This window comes from Thunnus thynnus, chromosome 5 (genome assembly GCF_963924715.1).
Source record: "Thunnus thynnus chromosome 5, fThuThy2.1, whole genome shotgun sequence".
NCBI classification, from domain to species: Eukaryota; Metazoa; Chordata; class Actinopteri; order Scombriformes; family Scombridae; genus Thunnus; species Thunnus thynnus.
This window is the reverse complement of record NC_089521.1, coordinates 25012798-25038631: the sequence shown is the minus strand read 5'-3', so window position 1 is coordinate 25038631 and position 25834 is coordinate 25012798. Positions and strand designations below refer to the sequence as shown.

General features: G+C 41.1%; 1 protein-coding gene across 2 annotated transcripts in view; it reads right to left on the bottom strand.

Moving 5' to 3' along the window:
* Positions 1–23998, bottom strand: part of wnt7bb (wingless-type MMTV integration site family, member 7Bb) — a 31661-nt gene extending 7663 nt beyond the window's left edge. Inside the window, exons 1-2 of one of the 2 annotated variants that reach the window (XM_067590348.1) lie at positions 23364–23998; positions 15906–16132 (exon numbers count right to left, since the gene is read on the bottom strand). In XM_067590348.1, the coding sequence (XP_067446449.1) occupies positions 15906–16132; positions 23364–23434 (298 nt within the window). In that variant the 5' untranslated portion in view covers positions 23435–23998. Of the gene's footprint in view, positions 1–15905; positions 16133–20804; positions 21154–23363 lie in introns of those variants that run through there. The other variant, XM_067590347.1, reaches the window with a different exon arrangement.
* Between the last annotated feature and the right edge of the window lie 1836 nt (positions 23999–25834).

Genomic DNA, 25834 nt, shown 5'->3' with positions numbered 1-25834 from the left:
AGTTTACAGGATAAGATCAGCAGCTACACTTGAGAAGGAAACATTGTACCTGTGCTGTGCGTTACACACTTTATGAAAATCTTTATTATTCTCTGAGAGTTGAGAAAATGCTTGTCATGACTACTTGGGCCTGTAACACCCTTTCCAGTACCTCTGGATAAGCAGAAAAATGCACTGATACTGACTCTCATAAGACTGTTCCTGAAAAGTTGATAGAGAGTTCCTGAAAAGAGTTTCTGAAAAGTTGATATTTTGGAAACACAGAGTTTTCAATTTGTGAAAAATGCAAAAAAAAAAAAAAGGTCATCATAATATCCGAGTGCCCAAGGTAATGTCTTCAAACTGTTTGTTTTGTCTGACCAACAGTGACCCAAGGAGAATCAATTTCCAATTATATACTAAAAAGCCAAGAAAAGCTGCAAATTATCATATTTGAGAAAATGGAACCAGAAAACGTTTGACATTTTTCCACCCAAATGATTATTTGATTATCAACATCATTGTGATTCAAGTTTCTGTCAAGTGACTAATCTTTAATCCACTATAGCACTAAAACAAATCACATCTTTTATTCATCATGGAATCATATTATCACATAACAATCAGAATAAGATTCAAATGTAGCCAAAGGTCAGTGACAATAACCATTGCATACCATTCATTTTTCTTCCTAAATATCTCAGAGTCCTCAACTACTCTCCTAATGGCTACAAAGGGATTTGTCTTAAAAGGCCTCTCCTGGTCTAAAACAGACTGTGGGCTATTACAACACCAGTCTCCCTTCAACTGGCAGTAATCTGGAAGGGGCCAAGCAGCAGAAACGAGGCAAACCACAGAGTGTTTCAGGGGGCCTTTCAGCCTTTGGAAAGGAATGTTTTGTAAGTCTTTTGATGTATGTTGTGTAATGTACTCAGTTGCAATTATTTAGATATCTCTGGGTAAAATGCATTTTTCTGCACTTCAGAGAGCCATAAGCTCCTTGATGATTTATTATTCCTTTAACAGCTCTCAGAAAAACAGCTAAGAAGCCTGTCAAATTAGTTCAGCAACAAATTGATTTGACTCTTACTTTAGATATTAAGAGCAACTTCGATGTTGTGGACACTGTAACTAAATGTTTATTGTACATTGCAGATGATTTGGGATTGAAGAGGAAAGGATGCATCAAATCTTTTGGTTTGGGATTTGTGTGTAGGTAACATCTGGAAACATCTTGCAAGTATAACTCATTGTAACGCATGGTATTGGATTACATTTCACATGTATCATGCTGACAAATATACTGTATGAGATATGTTCTAACACCTTCCTTTCCTTATTTCAATCATTATCCCCTAAATAATAGACATAGAGTATGCATTCAAAACATCTGGACGAGGACATCATAATAATATAATGGAATTTGTACAGTGTGAACACATACACATAGCTTTCGGAGTGTAGGGAGCTATAACAGTTTTGAATCTGGTGAAACACCAAATTAAGCAATAGACTCTCAGATATTGCGGTCATTCAGCATCTACAATAAATAAACTGTCAAATATTGCGGACATACCTACAGTCTAGTCCACCAAAAACAGAAATAATATCCCATAAATGAGCAAAGTGGGCGATTGTTTACATCTCCAGCAGCAAAGTATAACAATAAAGTGAAAATTATAAGGAAATAAAACACAAAAATGCGTCAGACAGAAGATAATACAGTATGGCCTGTGTCATTGTGCCTGACCAAATAAACTTTTAACAATTTTGAAAGTTACTAGACGTAAAATCATTGCTTATTTTACCTTATTTAATGGTCCAGACAGTGTGGTCAGATAGAGCCAAGGCTGCTAGTGTTAGCTGGAGCCTAGCCTAGCCATGACTTCTTTGCGCAAAGCAGAGTAGTAAAATGTACTTTTGTATCTGGGTTTTCATTGCCTATGTTTTCTAATTGTATGGTGCATTTTTCAGCATTTTAAGAAGTAATTTACATTTGCATTTGCATCGCTTATGTGCAATACTTATTTGCAGCTGTTTTCCATTTCATTTCCCCTTCTTTCTCCAGAAGGACTTTTTGCACTTATTATTCTAATCTCAGGGGCATTTTCTGAACTCTCAGAGACGTTTTCACCCAAAGCCACTGTTAATTTCCTATCCTGGCACTGGTGCTGCAGAGCTAATACCACGGCCACAGGTTTGCCCGGTGGGGACTGACTCACAACCACTTGCTTCTCTGGTTAGCAGCAGAGCTGTGCCCCACCAATCTGTGGTAACATTCAGCTACCCCCACCTCACACACGTGCATGTATGCAGGCGCACGACCGTAATGTAGTTGCATTCACACGCATACACACGCACGCAAATACTCAGTGACTGGCCACATAATAAAAATACACAAAACAGTCACACTATCCTCCACCCTGACACACATGCACATGAACATTCACTGTTAAAAACACATTTGCACATAGGCGCACAAACAGAGCGACACTGTAATGTTTAAAACAGGATAAAGGCAGTTTCCAGAGAAAGGGTGGTTCCCTGCACTATAGATGCATGCCCATTTCTGGGCCCATTGAGCTGTGCTGCTCATGGGGAAAATGATGATGATGGGGCTTGTACTGGTTGTCACCCCCTGGTGGGTCTGGCACTGCCAAGGCTCTGCCTGGCCATAATGAAAGCCAATTACACAAGCCATGGAACTGTGGCGATCAAGCCCCCCTTTTTCCTTGTGCAATGAACCAAAGAGGACATCGAAAATCAGATTTTTAGCACTTAAAATATGTTGTCCTCTGGGTATAAATATCCATGTGTATTAAGCATTCAGCCCCCCTCTTGCCCATTAAGTCCAAATCAAATCATATTATCTCTGATGATTATTTAAATCAAAAACATAGAAAATAAAATCTGAGATATCCAAATAAATGCAGAGTTATGCTTGAACTGTGGTAAAACATATCTTCTGGTTAGAATTTACTGTAAGTAAAATGCATGATGAATAGAGAGAGAATGAATGTACTGAACAAAATAAATATACTAATATAACCACAACCAGGAAACTGTATTTAAAAACAGTGCTCCGTTGTCTTGTGCTGAATGTTGTGTGTGCAACATCGTTGTACTCCCGTGCCTTCAGGAAAGGAAGGCCCTGCTTTGCTGAACAGCAGTGCGGTTGATGAAATGCGGAGGAGAAAAAGCACCCATAACAGCAGCAGAAAGCCCTAAAGAGGCTGGCCCCAGAGTCCTGACAGCCCTCCAGGAGGAACCACCCTGGGATAGCCTCGCTAGCTGCCAGTGGAAAATTGGAGTGACCAGAAAAACCTCAATGAACTTGGAAACATCCAGGAGAGAAGAATGGGGGAATATTAAACCAGATGTCTAATGGAGTTTAGTGGCAAGTGTCTGCTACACTATCCAACTGGGAAGAAAGATGGGAAGAAGATCAGCTTTTCTTTGCTCAGAACAGGTACAGGAGTTAATAAACCGGCATAGGACATAAAATATCATGTTATATCCGTGTGTCAGGGACTAAAACTGGAGATGTAGTGAAGGCTACTGACTCAGTATGCCTTGGCCTTCACATTAACTTACCACAGCACTTTGGATACAGGCCCGTGCTGCAATGCCCGTGTCTTTTGACCATCTGCCGAAACTGGGACACAAAAAGAAGTCTCTGGATGTAGTGGCTCGCCGCTAAAACGGCAATCTGTGTTTAGAGCCGGAGGCAGGCACACCGCTAGACAAATTTCACATGACACAGCACAGGAGATTTACAACCGACGACACTATACAGACCATGCTGGTGTAGTATAGGCTAGCTTATGTAGTAACACCGCCGCTGACCTCAACAGGCCTCACTGTCCTCACCGCTAACAGGCCATGGTTAGGCTATGTTGCTGACGAGAGGAAAGGGAAAGGACATACTAAAGGGACTCTGCGTGGCTGTGGAGGCCGCTGCCCTCTCCAAAAATGAACCCACGGTCTTTTTTGTTGTGTGCCCCCTGAGGGAATCAGTTTTCTTTGCTGTTCGAACACTTAATTGTACAACAAAATCTGTGTTATCCAGTCTTAATATCTACTCCTTGGATATTATTCCAAATACTAATATTATGTGCCTGCACATACTGTAGCAGGTTATGCTTCTTCATCCATGTCAAATCCTTGTTTGTGTCAGCATACTTGGCCACAAAACCTGATTCTAACTCAGACAGTTAAGGTTTTCAGGAGTACAAAAGAAGGTCAGCGTCCTAAGCAAGCTGCAGTGAAGCATGCAGACACAGATGTAAGAGCGCTGTAGCAAAGGGATGACTTAGCTACAGCAAAGGTGAGGAGGAATGAAATATAGTACGATGATAGGAGAGAGGTCAAACAGTGGATGAAAAAGGCTAGAGAGAAGAAGTTTAGGCTGCAATACTAGTGGGGGTCTTGCCAAGCAACGGCAAAGCATAGACACGCTAAAACACTCATGTACACACACAGACCGGCAGAGCCCAGCAGTGCAGTTGAATGGCCTCTCCACACAAGCCAAGCCTGTTGGTGGAGCAGTGAAGGGGAAAGCTTTTTAAAGGCCCCCGTCATCCCGGACATGCACTCACACCCCGGGGACACAGGAGGATTGGATTGCATAAGAAATTACATCTCAACAACACGACGATACACTGGAGTTTTAGAGTTTCGTATCCATTAAGCACAAGGACATCCTGTCACGGATAAATGGCACCACAGTGAACAAAGGGAAAAGTGTCACCTGCTGGTGGCCAGGAGTCTTTACACCTGTGGTGATGTTGACTGACAGTACATTACAAGCTAGACTGGAAACTTTTTTTTTTTCCATTTAGAGGACATAGCATTGAGAACTCCCCCAATTTACCTGTCATTTACTCAAATTTACCAGCTAGCTATATTTTTATGGAAAGTTGAGTAGTAGAGTAAGTCAGATCACTGTTTTTGGAGCCACATGTGCCTCCTCTGAATTCAAACTATATCTTGTTGAAACTTTTTCTACTTTTTCCATCCTCTTTTTCTGCCTTGCTGCACTCCCACTATCCAAATAAAATGAAAACACTAAAGCCAAGAAAGTCCCTACTCTTCATTCAAAAAAGCAAAAACAAAAACTTTACACAGCAAGATGAATTTAAAATATGAAACATTCCACCAAAAACCAAAGGAGTGAATCAAATGGAAATCTGATATATTTCTAAGCTTTTGAAGCACTAATCTTAAGTATATGTTCAAGGACACTATTTTCCATACTCTACATATATAATAAAGTCACAACACCAAAAACACTGAAACTCTGAAGCCGTGCCGGCGCTGAAACTTTGTCTCCAGGGCCCCATTGAAGGGGAAGAAACTTGGAGGAAAACCCCTAGCTTTGTATACCAATCACTGAACTGACTAATGCGCTCTCTACTACTGTTTTCCGTTCCGCTTTATGTACCGTTGCTATGAACATATGCTCCCAGCAAATTATAGACAAAGTTGTGGTCCGTGAGGTTTGCAGCTTGAGGAATTAGCACAGCCGTGTTCCTGTACAATAAAATAATATTGTTTTACCAGAACTAGGCTCCACATTCTCAGTGTACTCACATCATAGAGCTGGGGAAGTGACACGCTTTGGCACAGGAGCGCACTGTAGGGTCCTGAGTTTGATTCATATAATAAGGAGGGCTTTGAGCAGTAAAGCTAAAACAATTATGAGAGTATTTAACGTTGCCGGTATTAAATGCTGAGAATCTAAGTAAGCTGCCTCCCAGGCATAGAAAATTGGGCTGGCAGAAAACATCTCAAAAGCATCCTTTTTCTTCCCTGATCTCCCTGAGGTGGAGATAAAGCTTTTTGACTGAATACCGAGACTTGCTAAAACAGGCACAAATCCTTCTTCCCACCCTTTCATCCTAATAATGAGCCCAAATCAGGACCTCACCTGCTCAGATCTAGAAATGTAGGTCTGTATGTGGTGTACATGGTAATCAGCAAGTTCATGTGGGGACAGTGTTGAGGATTTTCCTCAATTTCAATCCCATTTGACTGTGTTTCATCTTCAATGGAAACATATTTACCGAGATATATATCAATCCCACATCATATCGTTGAAGATATCATTATCATCATCACTATAATCAGTGAGTCAAATATGCCACTGATGACATGTTTCCTTTCTCATTACAAAAGAAACCTCCAGACCTAACATTTCCATATTCGCTGATATTCATCAAACCCTCAAATAAAGCTCCAGGTCTCTTAACATCCTCTCCCTCCTACTAGTGTCTCTTTGCTTCAAACCCACGAACTCCCCCTCTCTCGGCGCTCTCACCTAAGTGGGCCAGTAGCGGTGTGATTGTTGGCACATGTAAATGTCCAGTGGCGGCCCTGCGTGTAGAGAATACAGTGATCGGCCTGGGATTGTGTGGAACAAAGCGCACTGTGAGATTACAGTTGATCCTCTCGCATCCTGTTTCCTCCTGCGTCTAGCAGCACTGGCAGACACAGACAGACGCAGATCCCACCGATAACAGCGCCGCGGGGAGAGGAGGGGCGAACAACACGCATACACATACACACGCAGGGGCCCGAGGGCCAGGGCCCAGAACGACCCCGGGCCACGTCAGCAGACAGCCGGTTGGTGGGCAGGAGAGAGAAACAGAGAGAGAGAGAGAAATAGAGAGAGGGGTGAGGGAAAGGAGAGGGACCCCAGCTCCCGACACACCCACACAGTCTGAGACAGAGACAGAGCTGATGAATGAACAAGCAAAGGGGCCTGGCAATGATAGTTTGGTCGCGTAGGACGAGAGGCCCCACCCTAGATACAGGCACATGCTGTGGGCAGAGGATGTGAGGCGAAACACTGGGAGAGAAAGGGTAAGAGATGACCTTTACCGAGCCTTGATGACCACAGCCCACACACTGTAGAACAACAAAGCATCAGACTCCCCTATCTGATAAAGTTAAGGGAAAGATCCTACACACTGACACGTACACACACACACACACACATACAACCGTTCTGTTTTCTCTGGACTCACATGGAGGAGGGCAGAGAGGATTACGGCTACCCACATGATGATGGGCTGAAAAATAGGCCTTTTATCCACCACCGTTCCACCATAACACAATGCACGCGTCATTTCCACACTGTTATCCGCATGCTATCAAGTACTTGGCTGCCTGGGAGTGAATCTGCAATTTCGCTGGTAGCTCGGCACTACGATGCATCAGAGATATTTTATCTATTTGCGATAGCAGCCACAATATAGGGTCCTTTTATGATAACAACAAATATTTCTTATCTGTACGGGATAACAGAAATGGGTGAACGATAACATATCTGAGTTGATAACCACAATTTGCCTGAAGGGTGTACAACCAACATGAAACTAATCCCACAAAGGGAAAAACCTTGGCGGCAATGACATGATTGATGGTATTTTGGGAGAGTTCACCAGTGTCAAAGTATCCACTTGTGAGCTCTTGAAAAACCCCTATTTTGAAGAATGAGTTTTTGACTGTCTTTATTAAGCCAGTCTTGGGTATAACACTCACAGCCAACTGACTAAGCTCATATGTCAAGCAGGGTAACACTCTGTTTTTTTCAAACAAGAGTTTAACTGTGAAGACTCACTCCCTAATGATGATATTCTTTAAAATATGAGAAGCAAATAAATCTGTTTAGTTTACAGAATCATGTCATGCCTTGTATATTTTTTAAACACATTAAACAAACACCCAGTTGACAATGTAGCTGGCTTAAGTTACCCAGCACGCCTGACTTATTTGCTTTCAAGGAAAGAATGTTTATTCTGTAGTTGATATTTTACTTTTCACTCAAGACTTGAATGTCTATTTTAAGACAACATCACTACAAGTTTATTGAAAATGTTCAGCGGGCCGAAATTAATATTTCAACTCGCATTTCCTTTAACTTTGTCAAAATGAGGAAACAAAGCAAGAATGGAACCACACGGTCATTTGAATAGATTTTTTTATCCGTTCATTATTAGCTCTCGGTTGGACTGTGATGTTGTACTTGCATTCTGTGGGGATATGATTTCACCACAAATGACCATCAACTGATTCCGAGAAGGGGAAGGAGCTCCGCCAGTGCATTTATAATCTGCAAGTATTTTGTTGTCCTCAAACCGGGAGCTTGTAGTGCAGTGCATGAAAAGAGAAACGCTAGATTTGTGGGAAAACGTGAACTAATGGCTGCTGCAAACCTTCAACAACAAATAAAATGTGGGAACCATAATTATTAATTACGGCTGCAACTGTATGATCCTTTGTATGAAATAGTTGTGATTAATGTGACTCATAAATTTTTTTATTCATTACAGTCTCAAATAAACGCTGTGAGGCCCCTGTCTTCTGTTATGACGTTAGTTAAGGAGTTCTTCAGTAAGTGTAGCGGCCAAATGCTCTGGCGGAAAAGACGGACAACTGTTTCAAGAAAACTTGATCGTCAAAAGAATACACTACGCACAGTTTTTCAGCTTTTGTTTTCTTTTTCAGAAAAGATAGAGACATGAAAACCAAAATCCAGTGCATCAATTGTCTCTGACATGCCGCATCTGAACATAAATGTACTCCAAACCCTCAATCTTCACTGAATTCAGTTTTTGTAAAACGGTATGGAATGTAAAAAACTAAGCCAAAATCCAAAAACTTCTATCAACCACATCCTCTTTGCACTTATCCTCCTCCAGTGTTTACACCGGTAATATAAAAACCAACCTCAGCACTGAGTTATGTCTGGCTCTGTCTATCTGCAGTGACCTTTCCCCTCCACTGAGAGGGAGCTCTGCTCGAAGGAGTCCTGCGTCTCCCGCTCCTGATCAAGTATGTGCCTGTCCGGGAGTTCTTTCCACCCAAGTGGTTTTCAATGAACCTGCTGACTTAAACATCCTTTATCTGACTAGACGCTGGTTTGGCCCCTGCAGCCCTGCGGTCCTGGCAGGTGGATCGGCCACTGCCTTCACCACACTGAGCTTCTGAGAGGAGATGGGTGAAAGACGGAGTAGGGAGGGACTGGCTGGGAGGTGGTACTATCAGGGATGATGGGAAAATACAGACATGCAACAACACACCCTCTATTCTCTAACCTCTCTTCATTTTAAGCTCCCACATTCCATCAAAGTTCCACTTGTTTTTGGTAACTATTAGGATACAGCTCGCTAAGACATTTCTCATCCCGTTTCCCTATGCTTATCCTGTCTGCCTTTGAGTGTCTGGTCATGAAGTAGAGCTTGGGGCAAAAATTCAGTTCCTATCTGAGGTGAGTGAGATGAGAGAAAGGGGAAGAGGTGCAATGTAGGTCACAGAGTAAGGCAGACTTGTAAAGCCGTTTAATTTCAAACAACGTCTTGCCTGCAATTGTATCGAAGCATGTAGATCCAGTCGTCTATGAAGAACAGATACATTCTAATCTGGGTTATTGGCATTGCTATGAAATAATACACAGCAGAATTCCCTCTGAAGCAAAAGGCTCACCTGCTCAAGTGCTGCATCCATTCTTGTGCAATGAGCCAGAGGCAGAATGATTGAACTTTTGTAATATTTCACTGCCAGCACAACAAGAAACCTCTTTCAGATGAAAAGCATGAATCAGAACGGTGACAAACTGGCTGGAAAGTCAAACAGAGAGTAACCAGAGCAGGCCTTTTTATGACAAGGGGGCCAGTGTTGGCCTTTGATGCTGAGTGTAGCCGCTGAAAGGTGTCCATTTTCAAGCTCTAATCGCCAACATCAAGTGCATTGCTATTTGAACGGAGCTGTAAGGTGCTCAGAGGCAGGTTCTTTAAGTGAGGGGCAACCCTATTACAGGTTTTTAGCTAAAAGAATGTCTGATACACAAGATGAAGCTTTTCCGAGTCAAAAAAAGGCATTAAAGAAAGAAGTGCAAGTATACTGTAATAAATCAGCTGATTACCAAAACATGAATTCAACACTGCAGAGCTGAAGAATAAATACAACAGAGGGGAAGGGGGTTCATATATGTGTGTTAAAGTTGAGGTATGGGGCAGAGATCACTTGCTGGATCTACAACACATCAGCTTATTATGTGAGATGTGTAACAGAAACCACATGGGGCTTTCAATGCACTTCACGCGTGGGTGAACGCACTCAAATATGCATAATAAAATGGCATCAACAAATCACAGCCATGGGATCAGTCTTGACAGGAATATTCAAAATAGAATGATTCATGCCGAAACCAGGCCAAGGATTATGATGTGAGGATTGACCATGTTTGCCATTCTTACCCTGAAACCCCCTCCTTTCCTCCTAACTCGCTGATGGATCTGTCTCTAATTTTATTATTGCTTCTTAATAGACTGCGACAAGCCACTCAATAACACCCATTTCTGTTAGCACAGGATAATTCATTCCACATTTCTGCAAACTGAAGGTACCAACTAATGCCAGCAGCATAGCAGGGCACAAGGGGAAGATTATTAAATCTGCTTTTGCAGAGGAAACAGAGACACTTAAATTGCCAGTTTCAAATCTCACTGTGAGTTTATGGTGTTGTTCTCCAATTTGTCAGTTAGAGTATAATAAGGCAGCCAATGCTCTTTGCAAAACAGAGAAACTGTTGAGGGATAAAGCTGTAACAAGAATAGGGATGCATTCATTTTTCCATCAGTCCATCTACCCTCAAGTCTTGTGTTCAGCAAAGTGTCAGAAAACAGAGAAGGTGCCAGCAGAAGCTTCTGAACTGAATACACTTTTCTGTTTACAGTGAAAGAGTGAAATAAATATCAAATGACCAGACTTTGAAACCGAATCACCTCTGCTGAATGAAGATATCTCAGGCTCTGTAATGCTCAATAACCTAACTATTAATGTGTGCTCTCTTGGAAAGCAAATGTAATACCATGGAGCAGCTCCAGAACAGAAAGACTGCCTCCAAGAGCAGGCAGCACAGAGAGAATGCATTAGACTTGTGGTCGGCTGATCTTTAGTTCTTGAAAAAATGCCGACATCTCCTCCCTCCAGTCCAAAACTAAGACTGGATCACAGAGCGGGGGGAAAGGTTTAGTGTTCATAATTTGGGGGATTTGAATGAAAAACTTAAATGGGAGCGGAACGGGAATAGCTTTTCCCCTGTACTTGATTATGATGATGTGGGAATTTGAAGATTCGGAGAAGGGATTGGAACATTTTGTTGAAGGGGTGTATTCCATGATTTCATATGCCATGCTAAAGAATTCCATAATACACACAGACATGGATACATCTTCAATGATGAGCAACAAACACTGGAAACTATCACAACCGAGGATGTAATGTGCAAGCTGATGGCAGTTTGACAATAAGGTGTTGAGGGACAATGCTAAATCACCCACTTTTCCACAGTGTCTAACTGGCAGGAGAGTTCTGCAGTAGCTGTGGTGTCTGTGGTCTCCCACGATGACCTAGTGGGACACTGCTAAACTGAACGAACGCTGTCATATCACAACCCATAGCCTTCCCACCTACAGCAGTGGAGAGCTTAATCTCACTGGCTCAGGACGCAATAGCATATCACATACTCCCAGTTGTGAAGCATATCTTTAAGCTGCGTAAACCCCATTTGAGACCAAAGATCTCTGTACATTACTCCGTGCATTGACCACATGGCGTCCCCAACAGAAACCTTCTGTAGGAAATCAAAATGTTATTTTCCAACTGTTATCCAGGAGTGGGTTGCGTCTGTAAATGTATATTTGTAATTTCACAGTTATCTCCTATCTGCCCAGAATGATAAAACGTTTGCCTGACCAAACCAATGTTTGAATCTTATATATCCACAGATTGCAACACGCATTACCCTCTAAAGTCTGTGACAGGGAGACAGTATCTGTGAGATCACAAAAAACCTTTGAAGATACAACCCACTGCTTGATAACAGGTAAAAAAAATGAAATGTTGACTAGTCCCCCAAAGTTTACAATACCATGTTGCTGCATCAAGGAGTAATGTACAAGGTGCTGAGGTCACAAATGAGACTAATTACTGGGTGTAAGTTTTGAGAGAACAGCCAAAGTTTTACAATTGTGACAAAAAAAGCTTAAACATCAATCAACGGTAACCTATCGACACTATGAGTGAGTGAAACCCTCTTTAAATGCTTATACAGTCACCCCATGATGACCCCATGCAAACATAAAAATGGTCAGCAACTACCTGACTGCTCATCCACAAAAAGTTCAGTTCAGTTCTTGCCAGATTTTTTGTGGGCATCTAAGTGTAGTGAGAAGTTAGTTAAGTTGTAGTGCAAACTAGGATTAAATTGTGTAACTATAGTTCTATTTAACACAGGCATCACCCTCTGAGGGCAAAGCTTAATTACTACTCTCACTGCCACAAAAACATGCTGTTAATAAGAGTAACTGAACACATCAGGGCACACTGCTACTCTCCACATAACCAGACTGTTTATGGAGAGTAGACTTGTTCCCTGACACAAGCCTAAATCTGCTTTAGATTATCACACAGTCAATCAAAAATCAGCTGGAATAATCTTCATGCTTCACCTGTCGCTTCTGGTAAGGACAAGATAAGGAATAGTTGGCACAGCTGACACAAGGTTGGTTTTAACAATGCGGCGATTCTGTAAGAGAGAAGTAGAATACATCTTTCACACTCATCCACGGGTCTCTTTTAAGTTCTGAGTAGAGACCCAGGAAGGAACCTGAGCCTGTCACCAGACAATCTCTCTCATCCTTCCGCTTAAGCATCAGACAAGAGATGGTTAACAACCTTTTGGACACCACGTTAGAATTGAGTCCACCTGCCTGAGAAACAAGAGCAATCACTGGTTTTCAATAAATCTCCAGTTTAACCAGATTATCTGAAGGTGAAAAGGCAGAAGAACATTGAAATATGCTACTTTATGACCACAGCTGTGTGCACTTACAAGTTGACAATACAAGCATGTCAGGTGCTTTCACGTTTCAGATTTAGGTCCCTAAGCTGCTCCCCAGATCAATAAAATATAATTCTGTAGGAATGAGGGCCAAAACTTCAGAATATTAACCAGGTTGTAAAAAAAAATCCCTAAAAATTTGCGGTTGAGTCTGAAACTGTATGGCAATTGTTCAGTATGACATCAGTATGCCCTTCTCACTGCTTTAAATGTGCAACAACGAACAACACTTCCACTAATTCACCTATCAACATTAGCAGAGGTGCTGAAACTGAAAAGAAGTTCAAAAGATATTTGTCACACTGTGAAGCTGTAAAATTTTGCTTTCCGTTTACTGTATATTGTGTGACGATATGACAAGATAGCTACTGATTTGTGCTGATTATCTTTTGGAACAAAAATAAGAAAATATAACAATATACGGTAAACAGTTGTTAATCAAAAACAAAAGTAAACAAATAAAAAATGTTTATGCAAATCTTTCATGGGAACAAGATCTGCCAGAGTCAAGGTCCAGTTTAGTCTAAAAGCAAACGTCATCATTGGACAACTTTATTGAGAAGGCACCACATGAGCTAAGTCAGACCACCAAGTCCTATCATTATAGGACAATCATGGCAGGCCCAGTTGTCATCACTCTTCAGCCAGAACTGGACACCAACAGTGATGTGCTCAGCGCTGGTGCATAAAGCATTTATTTGTGCAGATCCACTATGGAAACCAAACAAGAAGAGCAAAGCGAGTGTGATATTTACATGACGCCATCACTGAATGGGATGTAGATGTAGTATTAGTGAAGAAAAGTGGAAGAGAAGTGAGGCAACTGTAGGCCTTCTACAGCAGCAGAGCTTGAATGGCTTCATCCTGACTGGTCAGATACATACAGTGGCAGTAGAAAGTTTAGACACACCTTCCCATTGCCTTGAATGAGAAAGTGTGTGCAAACTTTTGACAGGTACTGTGCATGCAATGTTTCAACTGCATGTGCATCAGACATGCAAAGATGAGTGGCTATGCCTACTGAGCCCTATCAGAGGAAAAAAACTGTGTGAATTAGAATCGCTAAGGTAAACAATGTAATAGGTATAAAAACACTAACATCAGTCATACAGAATGCAAAGGAGGCACGCAGATGCTTCAGATGAACCATCTAAAGGAATGATGTCAGACACGTCTAATATGATTCCTCAATCACCAAGCCCTTCAAAAGGGCAAAAAAAGAACAGACCCAAAGGAGGAGAAAGGGGATGTTGAGTGTTTAGGAAAACAACATGAGCTCCATTACAAAAGAAAGCACCACATTCACAACAAAGAAAAAATGCTTTTGGAAAGGGAGCTGGAGCTAATTCAGCTACTCCTTAAGAGGAGTGATTGTTAACAGAGCCACTGGATTAAATGCGCAGCCCAACCGCAACGTAATGGCAACAAAGCATCTTCTAAATGAAAGGAAATATATAAAAGTCCCTGTAAAACAAAAGCGATGCAAAAGGGGTTTTGCGGACTGCCAAGTTTCTCAAACAAAAGCATCGTAAATGTAAATGTTTGTCTGCTTTAGGTCTTTTTTCTGCATGTATGTGCACACTTTCATGAACCAGCCAGGCATGGACACAACCAATTTAGCCCGATTAACAACAGATGTGTCCATCTATTTTGGTACGACAAGCGTTCTCTGCAATAACACCATTAGTTGTCTCCTCATTTGCGATATCATTTTTCAACCATACGTTTTCCCCATTAGGGCTCCAGTGCCTTTCGGTAGCTTTTCCATAACTTTGGCATAGCCAGCAATGGTCGGCATGCTGCTAACCAAGAGGCTCTTTGCAGAACCTACATCAACAGAAACCAGAGCGCGCTGGAGAAATACAACATTGTCAATTGAAATGAGGACAACTAAGATCGGCTGGAATCAGCAGTATATGAAGTCCTCTTGAGCAATGCCAACACGAATGGTTATACAATAGAGAGTCAAAGAGACTGTGTGTTGCTGGTTTGAGTTTTGACTGTGTGATGTGTGCAGCTTGGGTTTGGCTTGTGAAGAGCCATATTTCATGGGGCTCAGAGGGTCGGGGGCTGGTACCACATTTTTGATACTCTTCTTGTACTGTTTCTTAAAACTGAGACAATAGGATGGCTCGAAACACGTATTATGCAACTCCTATTCCCTCTTCAATAAGAAAGTCACGGATATTATCATTGTCAGTTTCATTATCATTACCAAATGACTATCAGTGATCACAGGCAGCGAAAAACAAGCTTTGTATACAGCATAAACAACACATCCAAGTTGCAATCTCTTTCTCAAATGTGTTCAGTTATTGATTTAATGATCGACTGTGAGTAATGCACACACACACACACACACACTCGTAAAGTCCTTCCACTGATAGTATTCCTTAATAATATTATCCCTTACATCATTTCTAACTTTATCCTAATTAACACAGATATTCCCCTTAAATTACTCCTTAAATAGCTTCAAAATTACAAAAACATTTTTCCAAACTATACAACAATGTCTTACATGGTTTATATTCTGGTGTTTGTTTGTTTGTTACAGCAGTATTACACTTATACTAAGGGAAATACTCAAACCCAAGATTAAATTTTTTAGGTTGCAAAAATATATCAATTGTAAAATTTTGTGCATCATTTGAGACATATGCACATTTAATTTGCATGATATTTTTAGAATTTCTTTAAATTTTAGGGTCTTTATTTAAAAGAACATTCCCAGAGTTTGACCAAAGCTCAAAGAGGATGTTTTCTTAAAACTAATCTAAGGTTACATTAATCTAAATCTAATAGTTATAACTTGAAAAAGTTCAACACTAAACAAAACTTGTTCGTTAAATAAGTGAGTACTGACAGAAATTACATCACAAAAAATATTGTCACTCAAAATAGCTAAAGCTCAAACTGGTTCTCACAAGGACGGCCCTACAGGAAAACACACCAATACAAACAAATACAAGCACACACTGCACCCTCTCCCTTTTGTAATAGAACCCAGACTGACCTACTCGCAGCTCCTGACCGAAGACTGTCCTCTCTCCCAGCGCCGAACAGTTCCAGCGTCCATATCGGAACTGATATTGACACTCATTGATGCCCATCTGGGCACCTTCGCCCACAACAATGATGGCGTCCGGGCGGCTCTGGCAGATGGCCCGCTGGCGAGGTGCCAGCCCGGGAATCTTGTTGCAGATGATGTTGGCACCCAGAGCCACCACTGAGGACAGGGCCCTGCCAAAATAAGAGAAACACACCACCACACATGCGGTCATACACACAAACCCATCGACACACAGACGCACAAAACAAAACACATACAGATGCACAAACACATGCACGCAGGGTTGCACGCACACACACACACACACACACACACACACACACACACAGAAACACACTCAGTTAGAACTTACAGAGGATGGTCAGACTGACTCACTTATGTAAGACTCTCCAGAATGGGATTCAATTCAACCAGTGATTGATGCACGTTCCACAGCAAAGTGAAAGCTGTATTGCATGAAAATATTGCTATTTAATGGATTAGAGGCAAATCAAAAACCTGAAAACTTAATCCAACATAAATCATAAAAAACAGGGAAAAGGGAAACTTGCTAAAACAGCCCAGAGAGAGAAAACAAGATGCTTATTTGACTACTGACAATGCCATTCCGCATTGGTTTGGATGGTGGTAGTTTGAGCACTGAATTGGGGTTTTTGTGTTAATTGTTAGGTAACTTAGTGGTGTGAATAGTTGCCAGACTTAACTCTTATGCAAATACAGTCTATACACTTGCTCAGTGTAATGTGATGTAGATGCAGGGTTTACTTTTTTTAACCAAATGTCATAGAAAATATTATTTCTTATGATTTGTGTAATTATGTGCTGGAAACTTATTCAGGGTGTAAAGTGCTGCCTATAAATTTTATGAGAGACTGCTTTTACTTTAGCCACATCCTAAGACTGGGTAAATGCTCTTTAGTAAATGACATCCCTCCTTCTCAGCTCTCTTCAGGGAAACTTCATCACATCTGATCACTCCATGTGATAATATCAAAACATATGTTAAAGATGGCTTTGCAACCGCTGAGAAAGCCAAAACAGATTACAACTAAACAAAGCGCTGACTTTCTCCACGACTCTGTTTATAGCCATCAAAACCATGTAGATACATACTTTTCAAACAAGTCAGGAACAAGGAGCCATAAATGAGTGTGGAGGCAAACGCCAGCTTTGAAGTATGACGTCGACTTCCAAAGGCTTCACCACAAACGGGGCAAACTAACGCAGGCAAGTTGTGTGACAGAGAAAAGCGACGGCGGCGTAAGAGGGGTGAAAAGGAAGAACGGGTGAAGGGGGAGAGACATTCAGAAAAAGAAACAGAGGAGACTCATTCCTGTGGATTTGAGTTCACTATAATCTTGGTAGGAGACCCTTGACTAAGAACAAAGATATGACCGTTGATTAGAAATTGCTCTCGGACAACCGTGCTCCCTTTCCGTTGGTTGCTTAAGGTTTTTCCACAAAGACAGAAAAACATAAATCTCAATTTCAAACACATAAGTTCAAATAAATCCTAACTGCAGTATCTGTTACCAAGCTGAGAGCTACACACTTTCTCTTGCTCTTCTCACTGCAGTCAGATAAGCGTATACCACAGTATATAAAAGGGTAAGTGATATGGTGTATACTGCTGATTTTGTAAAACCTAATCTTTAAATTAAAAACAAAAGCTAGCTGAGCTGAGCTGATTTTATCCCATTTAAGTAAATATATTAGGATCTGTATTTCTAAAAAAGAGAGAGAACCATAAGCAAGCGGTTAAAGAGACAACAAGCATAATTCTGTTCATCCTGCAAAATATTAGCATAACCACACTTAACTGTCATTTGAAGGTCATAACTTCCAAAAGATAAAAATAAAAAACTTCTTTGAGAAAATTTGTCAGGTGCATTCACTGTCTACAGTAAACATACAGGCCTGCTGCTGGTTTCAAATCCTCTTTGCTCTCTCTCTCTGCTGTTAAACAGGCTTGAACTCCCCTGACCCTCTGTGACCTTCTGCTGTATGTGTGGTTGTTCATGGCAACGGTGACATCCAGTCCATACGAACCGAAGGCTCAGGCTCATTAAGATAAGTAATGTGCAGCTGGAAAAATTCACTTTCTTATGTAATGAACTTTGACAGTGAATTCAACTGCTTTGTTTATACAAATCCAAAGGCAATAAAATTCATTTGAGTCATTTATGTTACTGATATTACAGTGTGCTTAAGAGCTAATACAACAGCACACTGATATTTTCAAGTGTGTCAAACAGCACTTCTTATCCTCCCCTCCTGGCTCCTTCTTATCTTGTCATTCACCTGCTAATTCACAGAATCACAGTCTACCACAGGAAACCCAAACCATCAGACAACACCAAACAGGGAATTCCAGAGCTAAGCTTTTAAATCCCTGCATCATCAAAGTGCACAAATACGATTCTGTTTGCTTAGCGTATACTCTGTGTGTACGCCAGTGGCTTGGGGACAGCTCACCCACGGTCACGTATCTACCATCAGATAGACCTTCCACAGAAACACTTACTAATGTCACAGAATTGGCCTGTTTAGCTGAGGCAGTTGCTATTAATAAAGGTCAAGTTTAAACAAAACATGGGGTTTGGCATATCTTATATTAATGTTTTAATGAATAAAGTGATAGAAAGTGTGCAGCGTGTCATTCAACTCTGGCTTAGCTGTGATATAGAGCTGTGAGATGAGCTGAGTTTTTATGTTAATTGCTAAGCAACAGGTAACATACATTTTTGCCACGTTTGAGCCATGCACACATAGAGTACTGTACAGTTCACACCCAAAATTGTAAGTTAACAATGTTGCTGTGTTCCTGTGCATTTTTGCTGTAAATGCATTCAAATTTCTTGAGTTGTTGGATAGATTGATCAAAAAGGACTTTGCCACCTACCGCTTCACTTATAAATTTAAAGGTGACACAATTTTCTCTTCTTAATAATGTTCAAATATTTTTGACAAAACATGGAATGCATGCCACTAAACATTAAATGTTAGAGAAACAGAGGCCTCTGTCAATGTGACCTGACAATAAATTAATTTCCTTGGCTAAAAGTTGAATCTGTGTCAGTATCAGTGGTGAGGAGTTTACAGCTTCCATCACAGCGTAGTGCGACCTTAAGAAAAACTACACTCTACATCATGGCATAGAGTGTGCTCCCAGCCACCTACTCCATCACATGGATCACTTTGAACCTAACTGACACACTATAAAGCTCCTAGGAATGCATCTTCTACCGAGGAATGCACTCACAAAATGTCTCAGACACAACTTAACTAAGTCAAGTGAATAAATGCTCTTCTTTTTCCAAGAGTAGGAAATTAACTGTTATTTTACTCCTGAATATGATTTCCCTGTTCAGTGCTGTCCATTTACAAATACAAGGGCTTATGATGAGTAATACACTGAAGCTGTTTAATATGTAAATCATATTTTCATTTGTCTGGAAATATATCCGAAGATGCACACGTGTTGGAAAAGTGAAATATAAGCAGAACAGAGTAGAAATGATCAGATTATTGCTATTGAAACATTACGTGTGAAATACCTCGATATTGAAGTGTGAAGTGTGCAATGGTCCAAAAGCTCTACAAGGACAGATCGTTTTGCTGACGGCTCATTTGCAATCCATAAAGCTCTATAAATTAGATCAATATACAGTTTTACATGCCAAAAATATCCGTTTTGTAGTTTTGAGGAAGGGGCAATGCATTATTTTGAATCCCTATTTAAATATTCTCATTAAACATACATTCGTGGTTGATGCGCGACAGAAAATACTTAAATAATCAAAACAAACAATGGTATGTAGCTTTAATGTGCAAGCCATCACTATACATAGCAGTGTGGCCCACTTTTAACTGAAAACCAAAAACCACATCTATTTCAGCATCAGGTTTGGGGTCTCCGGGCAGCAGAGGAAAGAGCGAAGGAGCATGGGTGAGTAATTATTTTGGAAGGTTTAAGAAAGCCAGTATTCTCCTGCAAGAATAATTCTCGTTTAATTCAAAGCCGCAGCGTATTATAGTGTCAATCACGTGCATGTTTCAGGGAGATATTTTAAGATGTGGGCTCAAATGATAACATCGACATACTGAGCATTAACCGGAGATGAGGTAATGCACAGAGATAATCTTTCACACGCTGACAGGTTAACGGTGCTCGCATGCGTAAAAAGTGCCCATATTGTGATAAATTCTCCTCACAGGAAAAAAAGGCAGAATCTCAGCATCCAATTGTCTTGAACATCTCTGCCACTCTGTGGCCAAAATGAATCCATGTAGCAGTTACCAAAATGTTTTATTTTTCTGATCTTGCAAAATATTTGCAATACGACAGCTAAATACAAATCATCACTGCTTACTCACAGGGCATGTTCATCCGCCCGCAGACGGCACATTAGCGCGTTCGGGTTTTCACCTAATTAGTTTATTCCCACGTGGATCATTTTCCCGGTGATGTTTCCACTGGTGAGTATTCTCTGTGGGGTTTTACGCTTGTATAACATTAGCAAGTATGAGAATAATATCCTAGAATTAAATCAAATGCACTGCTTAAGTTGCACTTTTGCTACGTCTGCTCTCTGTGTCGTTACAGTTTGTTGACCGTATACAAACAATTTCAACTGGGTCTCCAATCGCTGAACGCGGATAACTTTAAAAAATTATCTCAGAACCGGCGTTTAATGATTGGAATAAAAGAAATATACCCCGGAATCCGGCATGAAGGCTGCAAAGGAGAAAAACCAAACCCGTGCGTCTTTGTGCTGCTGAGGATAAGCGCGCGCACTCTCTGAAGTTAATTAAGGACCACGTTAATTGGCTCAAACTTACAGGTAGCTGCCACTCGTCAGGATCAGGAAGATCTGTGGATAGTAGACTGACAGCAGTACACTGCGCGACGAGAAGATGATCATGATGACATTGAGCAAATGGCCACGTTCGGATTGAGTGAGACGACGCGGACAGGATGAAAAAACTCCCTTAATTCCCAGCTTTAAGTCCCTTTCGCATAAAATCAAAAAGAGGTGGTGTGCGTCTCCTTGTCTTTGGTGCGGTGGCTCTACGCAGCTCCAAGCTCCCAGGGCCGTGTGTGCGCTGAGATTGGCTCTGTCATCTCTCAGCGGCGGAGGCTGTTACACAGTACTGTGGGTTCCCGAGCCGGAATGATGATGGTTTTAGGGATTTTGCATGGCAGAAAAGTGCCTCTCTCCACTCTCATGAGAGTCGTGCCTGCCATTGGGCAGGGAGACACTGCTATCCGCCCACTTTGCCACAACGGGACAATAGGGTGACGTTCAGGAGGTTTCATTCATCATCACCCCTCTCCCCTCCACCACCCCACCCCACCATCCAGCCAAAAATAAACAAACATAGACGCTGGCTGCTTGAGTCTCACACCATCATCACAGCTCCATGTGCAAAATATCAGCACATTTCTTTGGCAGGATGCGTCATTCTGAATCAACAAGTTGGTGTCATATCAACGCACAAAAGTCTTTATAACACGAGTATGGGTATGTAAAAGAGAAAAAAAGCTTTTCTCCCCCTTATCTTCTATGATATTCATATTATCTTGGGACCTTTATAGATTATGTCCTCTTGTAGCAAGTATTCTGTATAATAGTATAATATTTCTGTAGAGACAAGTCTGTGGCAATCAATTACGTTTTCAGTGACTTTATTATTTTCTGTGGTAACACTGTAATATTCCTATAGGCGTCAATAATATTTCTGCTCTGTCTGGCTGTCTGGTGCGCTCTGATGGTATTTGATGGCCGTCATCCCGTACATTCATCTGCTGCTATACTGTATTATAATATCCGCGCAGTTAAGGCTTGCTAAAGGTGAAGTTGTACAAAAACCAGCACTCTTGTCGCTCGAGATTTGATCTGAGCATAGGTATAAAATACTTGGGAGATTTTGTCGCAGAGCTTAGTGAGTGGAGAGCTTTTATCGCCTCAGCATCGTAACTCTCACTCAACACCTGCAGGCTCCAGTCCTTGTAAATGAAGGGGGTACAATGAAAGATTTAGCCAGAGTAAAAGGATGGACGGAATGAGCTAACTGGTCGGGCTTGGTAAACACGGAGATAGGTGAATTTCCCCCCATTTTGGAACAACTGTCATGTGATATGAGCATCTGTGGAGCTTGAAGTCAGTTACACGCTTCACTCCACAAGAGGTTCTCACAGGGAGGGCTGACAGGTTTTTTTTGTTGTTGTTTGGTTCATTGTGGCTGAAGGAATCTCCGAAAATACTCAGTATAAGACTCTTAAAAATGTAGCCTATGGATTTTATACATCAAAAAACAAAATTATAAAGTCTGTAGGCTACTATCTGTGGCAGCTTGTATTTCAGTTGATAACTTTTCTTCTTTATGCGCAATTGCTTGCAGTTATTCAAGAAAACAAGTGTAGTGACGCATGAAACGTATCCAAGTAAACAACTATTAGTTAATCATTTGTTATGGCTTCCCGAAACGCTCACATAATTTATGTTGATTTTGGTTCATCCTGAACTACATCATCATTTAGCAGGTCTGCAATGCTGCATATACTTAGGCTACGTCTAGCCTATAACTATGCCCCTAGGGCAGTTATAAACTAAAGTAGGTTATAGTTATAAATTATGAGTATACGTTTACAGAGGGTCAATAGTAAAAATATGAATATCCTCATTTTACCTTTTAACTTCTTTTACCTTCTAGACATTTAACAAATAGGCCTAATGTACACCTTTAATCGCCCCATACATACACAGCGTGGACAGAAATACTAAAGAACAACAAAAACATCATCCAGGGATTTTCGACATAAAGAATTCGTTATAATGCTTATGTGTGTCTACCTGGGGGTCATAATAGAGGCACTGCTGTAGGGGCAGCAGAGAAGCGAGATATAGAAGTGCTGTGTTTATGCATCAAGGTGATATTGCAAAACAGGTAAAAACTCCGTCTGGGCAATGGAATGTGGAAATACAACTCAGTCTGCCGCTATTAATGAAGGTATGCAGGAGTGAGCTGAATCTGGAGCAGAGACAGCGGCTCAAATTATCTTGTGCGACAAAGGAGTCTCATGAGGTGAACTAAATAGCTCTCTGACAGCGAATACGAATCGATTATATTGTCTGTTGGCATGAGACCTGATCTTCCACTTTTACGCGCGACACATTCCCCAGGTAAAGGCGTTTGGATGTAGGCTAACAATTGAAATCTTTTTTTCCTAAATACACCTGCAACAAAACTTCTTTAAACATCATGCTTAAGTTTGAGGTCAGAGGGCAGTCGATGCTTCCCTGTATTGTTTATTTGTGTGTTGAAATGAATTTGATACTCAGGTTTGCGCATGTGAAGAGCAGTCTACGCAGGTAATCACAGGTAATACAAACTCACCCAAGTCTGAGGTATATGATGCCAAAACACAGGAACACGTAGAGACTCCGCTTTCGGAGGGGTTTGTGCATGATCGTTACCACTTAGTCCAGAGGCCATGCACTGTAACATTAAGTGGTCACGCTTTCCGTTCACATTGGCAGGTTTCCTAACCCTTCCAGATGCACGTATACCGCCTATTTTCCGCGACATCAAGCTGAAGCGCCTTTGAAATCTTCGACCGTGTGAAATCCATGGTCCAGCAGTACAGGTGAGATGCTGATGACGACCTGAAAAGTGGCTAAGAACTCCAAAATGAAACTTGAGAGAGGGTCGGACTTGAAAGGTGAATGAGTTCTTGGAGGAAGTGCCTCCTATTCGTCCTTTCTTACACGGTAGAGCCTAATTAACTATTCCCATTTCCTGCGCATAGCAGGTAGAAAAAAAACTACTTGCACTTAAAGCAGATCACTGCCAATCCTGTTTAGTTTGAAGTCTTTGCACATCGCTCGCTGTTTCTTTTCTTTGAGGATACTTAAATTCAGTCCATGTTACTAACTTACAACAACCAGGTACTCTAATACAGGTAACAAAAGGGCTACACGCCTCCTCCTCCTCCTCCAGCATGGATATGCAGGGAATGGGACGGGCTTCCACACTGAGCTCAACACGTGTAGTTGTTGTACAGAAAACTAGAAGGAATGAAGTGAAATGGCCTTTTATAGGCCTTTACCTCAGGCTAGGCTGGATCTTGTTGCTTGCAACAAGGGCATTGCCCCACTAGTGTGGGCTTCCCGGATGGGCTACACCACAACAGTAAGCCCCATAAATTCAAACAGACTAGAAACGGCTTTCCAGCTGTATGAATAAAAATTACCATTGCATGACTAATAATAACTGATAATAATGAACTGGCGTCAAGAAAAATATGTGTCAGTGAGGTCCTGTCAGTCATGGTGATTAACAATGCAATGCATGAACAAAACAACATAAACAAAACATCAATATTCCCATTACTTGGGCTTGAGTTGGGGTGATGTGAATTTTGAGCAGATGTTCAGAATACAGAGAGAACTCCTTTGGGAGCTATTATTTGACTAAGAAGACTCCCTCTGGTGGCAACTAGACACTGTTGAACCAGTGTGGTTATACAGATTAAACCTGTACTGCACACAAAACAGTCCTTTCAAATCTGAATGAAATTTTAATCTGAATAAACATGAATGAGTTCATGTCTGTTTCACTGTAAAATAAAACAAATGGGAAGCTTCAGAACGATAAAATACAAGGGAATAAAGAGAGTTTTTTTTAACCATGACACTTTGAATTATAATTAACCCCTTTATTTTTTGTAATTAGCTTTTTGTTAATAGTTTCATGCAACAGCACCATGGTTTACCCTGGATTCATTTTTAAAAAAATCCCAATTCCACTAAATTAGAGAGAGAGAGAGAAAATCTAATATTTTTTGAAGAATGTAATAAATATGAGGTTATTTTGTACTGGCCAATCTGGTCAGCTTTTTTAAACTGACACAATTTACATCTTCTGGAATAGGGTAACACTTAATTTTTTTTTCTTGAGCAAACATCCCTCATCTGGCTACTTTTCTCATCTGGCTGGCTAGTAAAAAAAAATCTAAGGAACCCCTTTCTCTCCTCTAAATGTTATTATCCAAGTCCAATTTCTTAAAAGAACACATAAACCATCAACGCAGTATATTTCCAAGAAACTGCACGAAAAACGGCTAACGTGTTGTAATAATGATGGCATAAACTAAAATTACAGACATGAGCTATCTGAGCACAGAGACTGCCGGGCTGTTGTTGACCACGAGAAACAGACAAAACCGCAGAGACCTTTGTTTCAAGACATCTCTGCATTGTGGTTTCAAGGCCTTTTCCTTCAAAACATGCCCATCAAAATTCCAGATGGATTTTAGAAATAATGAAAGTCAACATGCAGGCCCACGGTGACATAAAAAAGACATGTATTTGATGTCTACCCTGTAAAAGATGGCCTTGTTTGTCTTCAAATGTACATAGCTCATCGTCGAGGCTTGGGTGGGGATGGTCCTGTTTAGTTTAATTAAAATGTTCAAAGGACCAACGTTTTTTATTAAAGCAGGATCAAGACCAGGGACAATGTGCGTCAGTGTTATTTGTCACCCGCCATTGTCATTACAGACATGTCACACACATCCATGCTCGCCTGTTGTTAGCACGCACATTCCCGTGCATGCTAATACACACTATTTGTCTCTCTGTGTCCACATATACAGTACACATGCATACCGACTCACAAATCAAACCGTAGACACAAGCACTGCGGACACACACAGAGATTCTCACACACACTGTAGCACTTGGGTGGTATGTGGAGGATCTTGTGACACACTGTTTATTTAACTTCAAAAAGCTGAGGCAAGGATGAGAGCATTTGGGTCAGCGAGGACATATCAATCTAAGTAAGTCATACGCCACATCACTGCT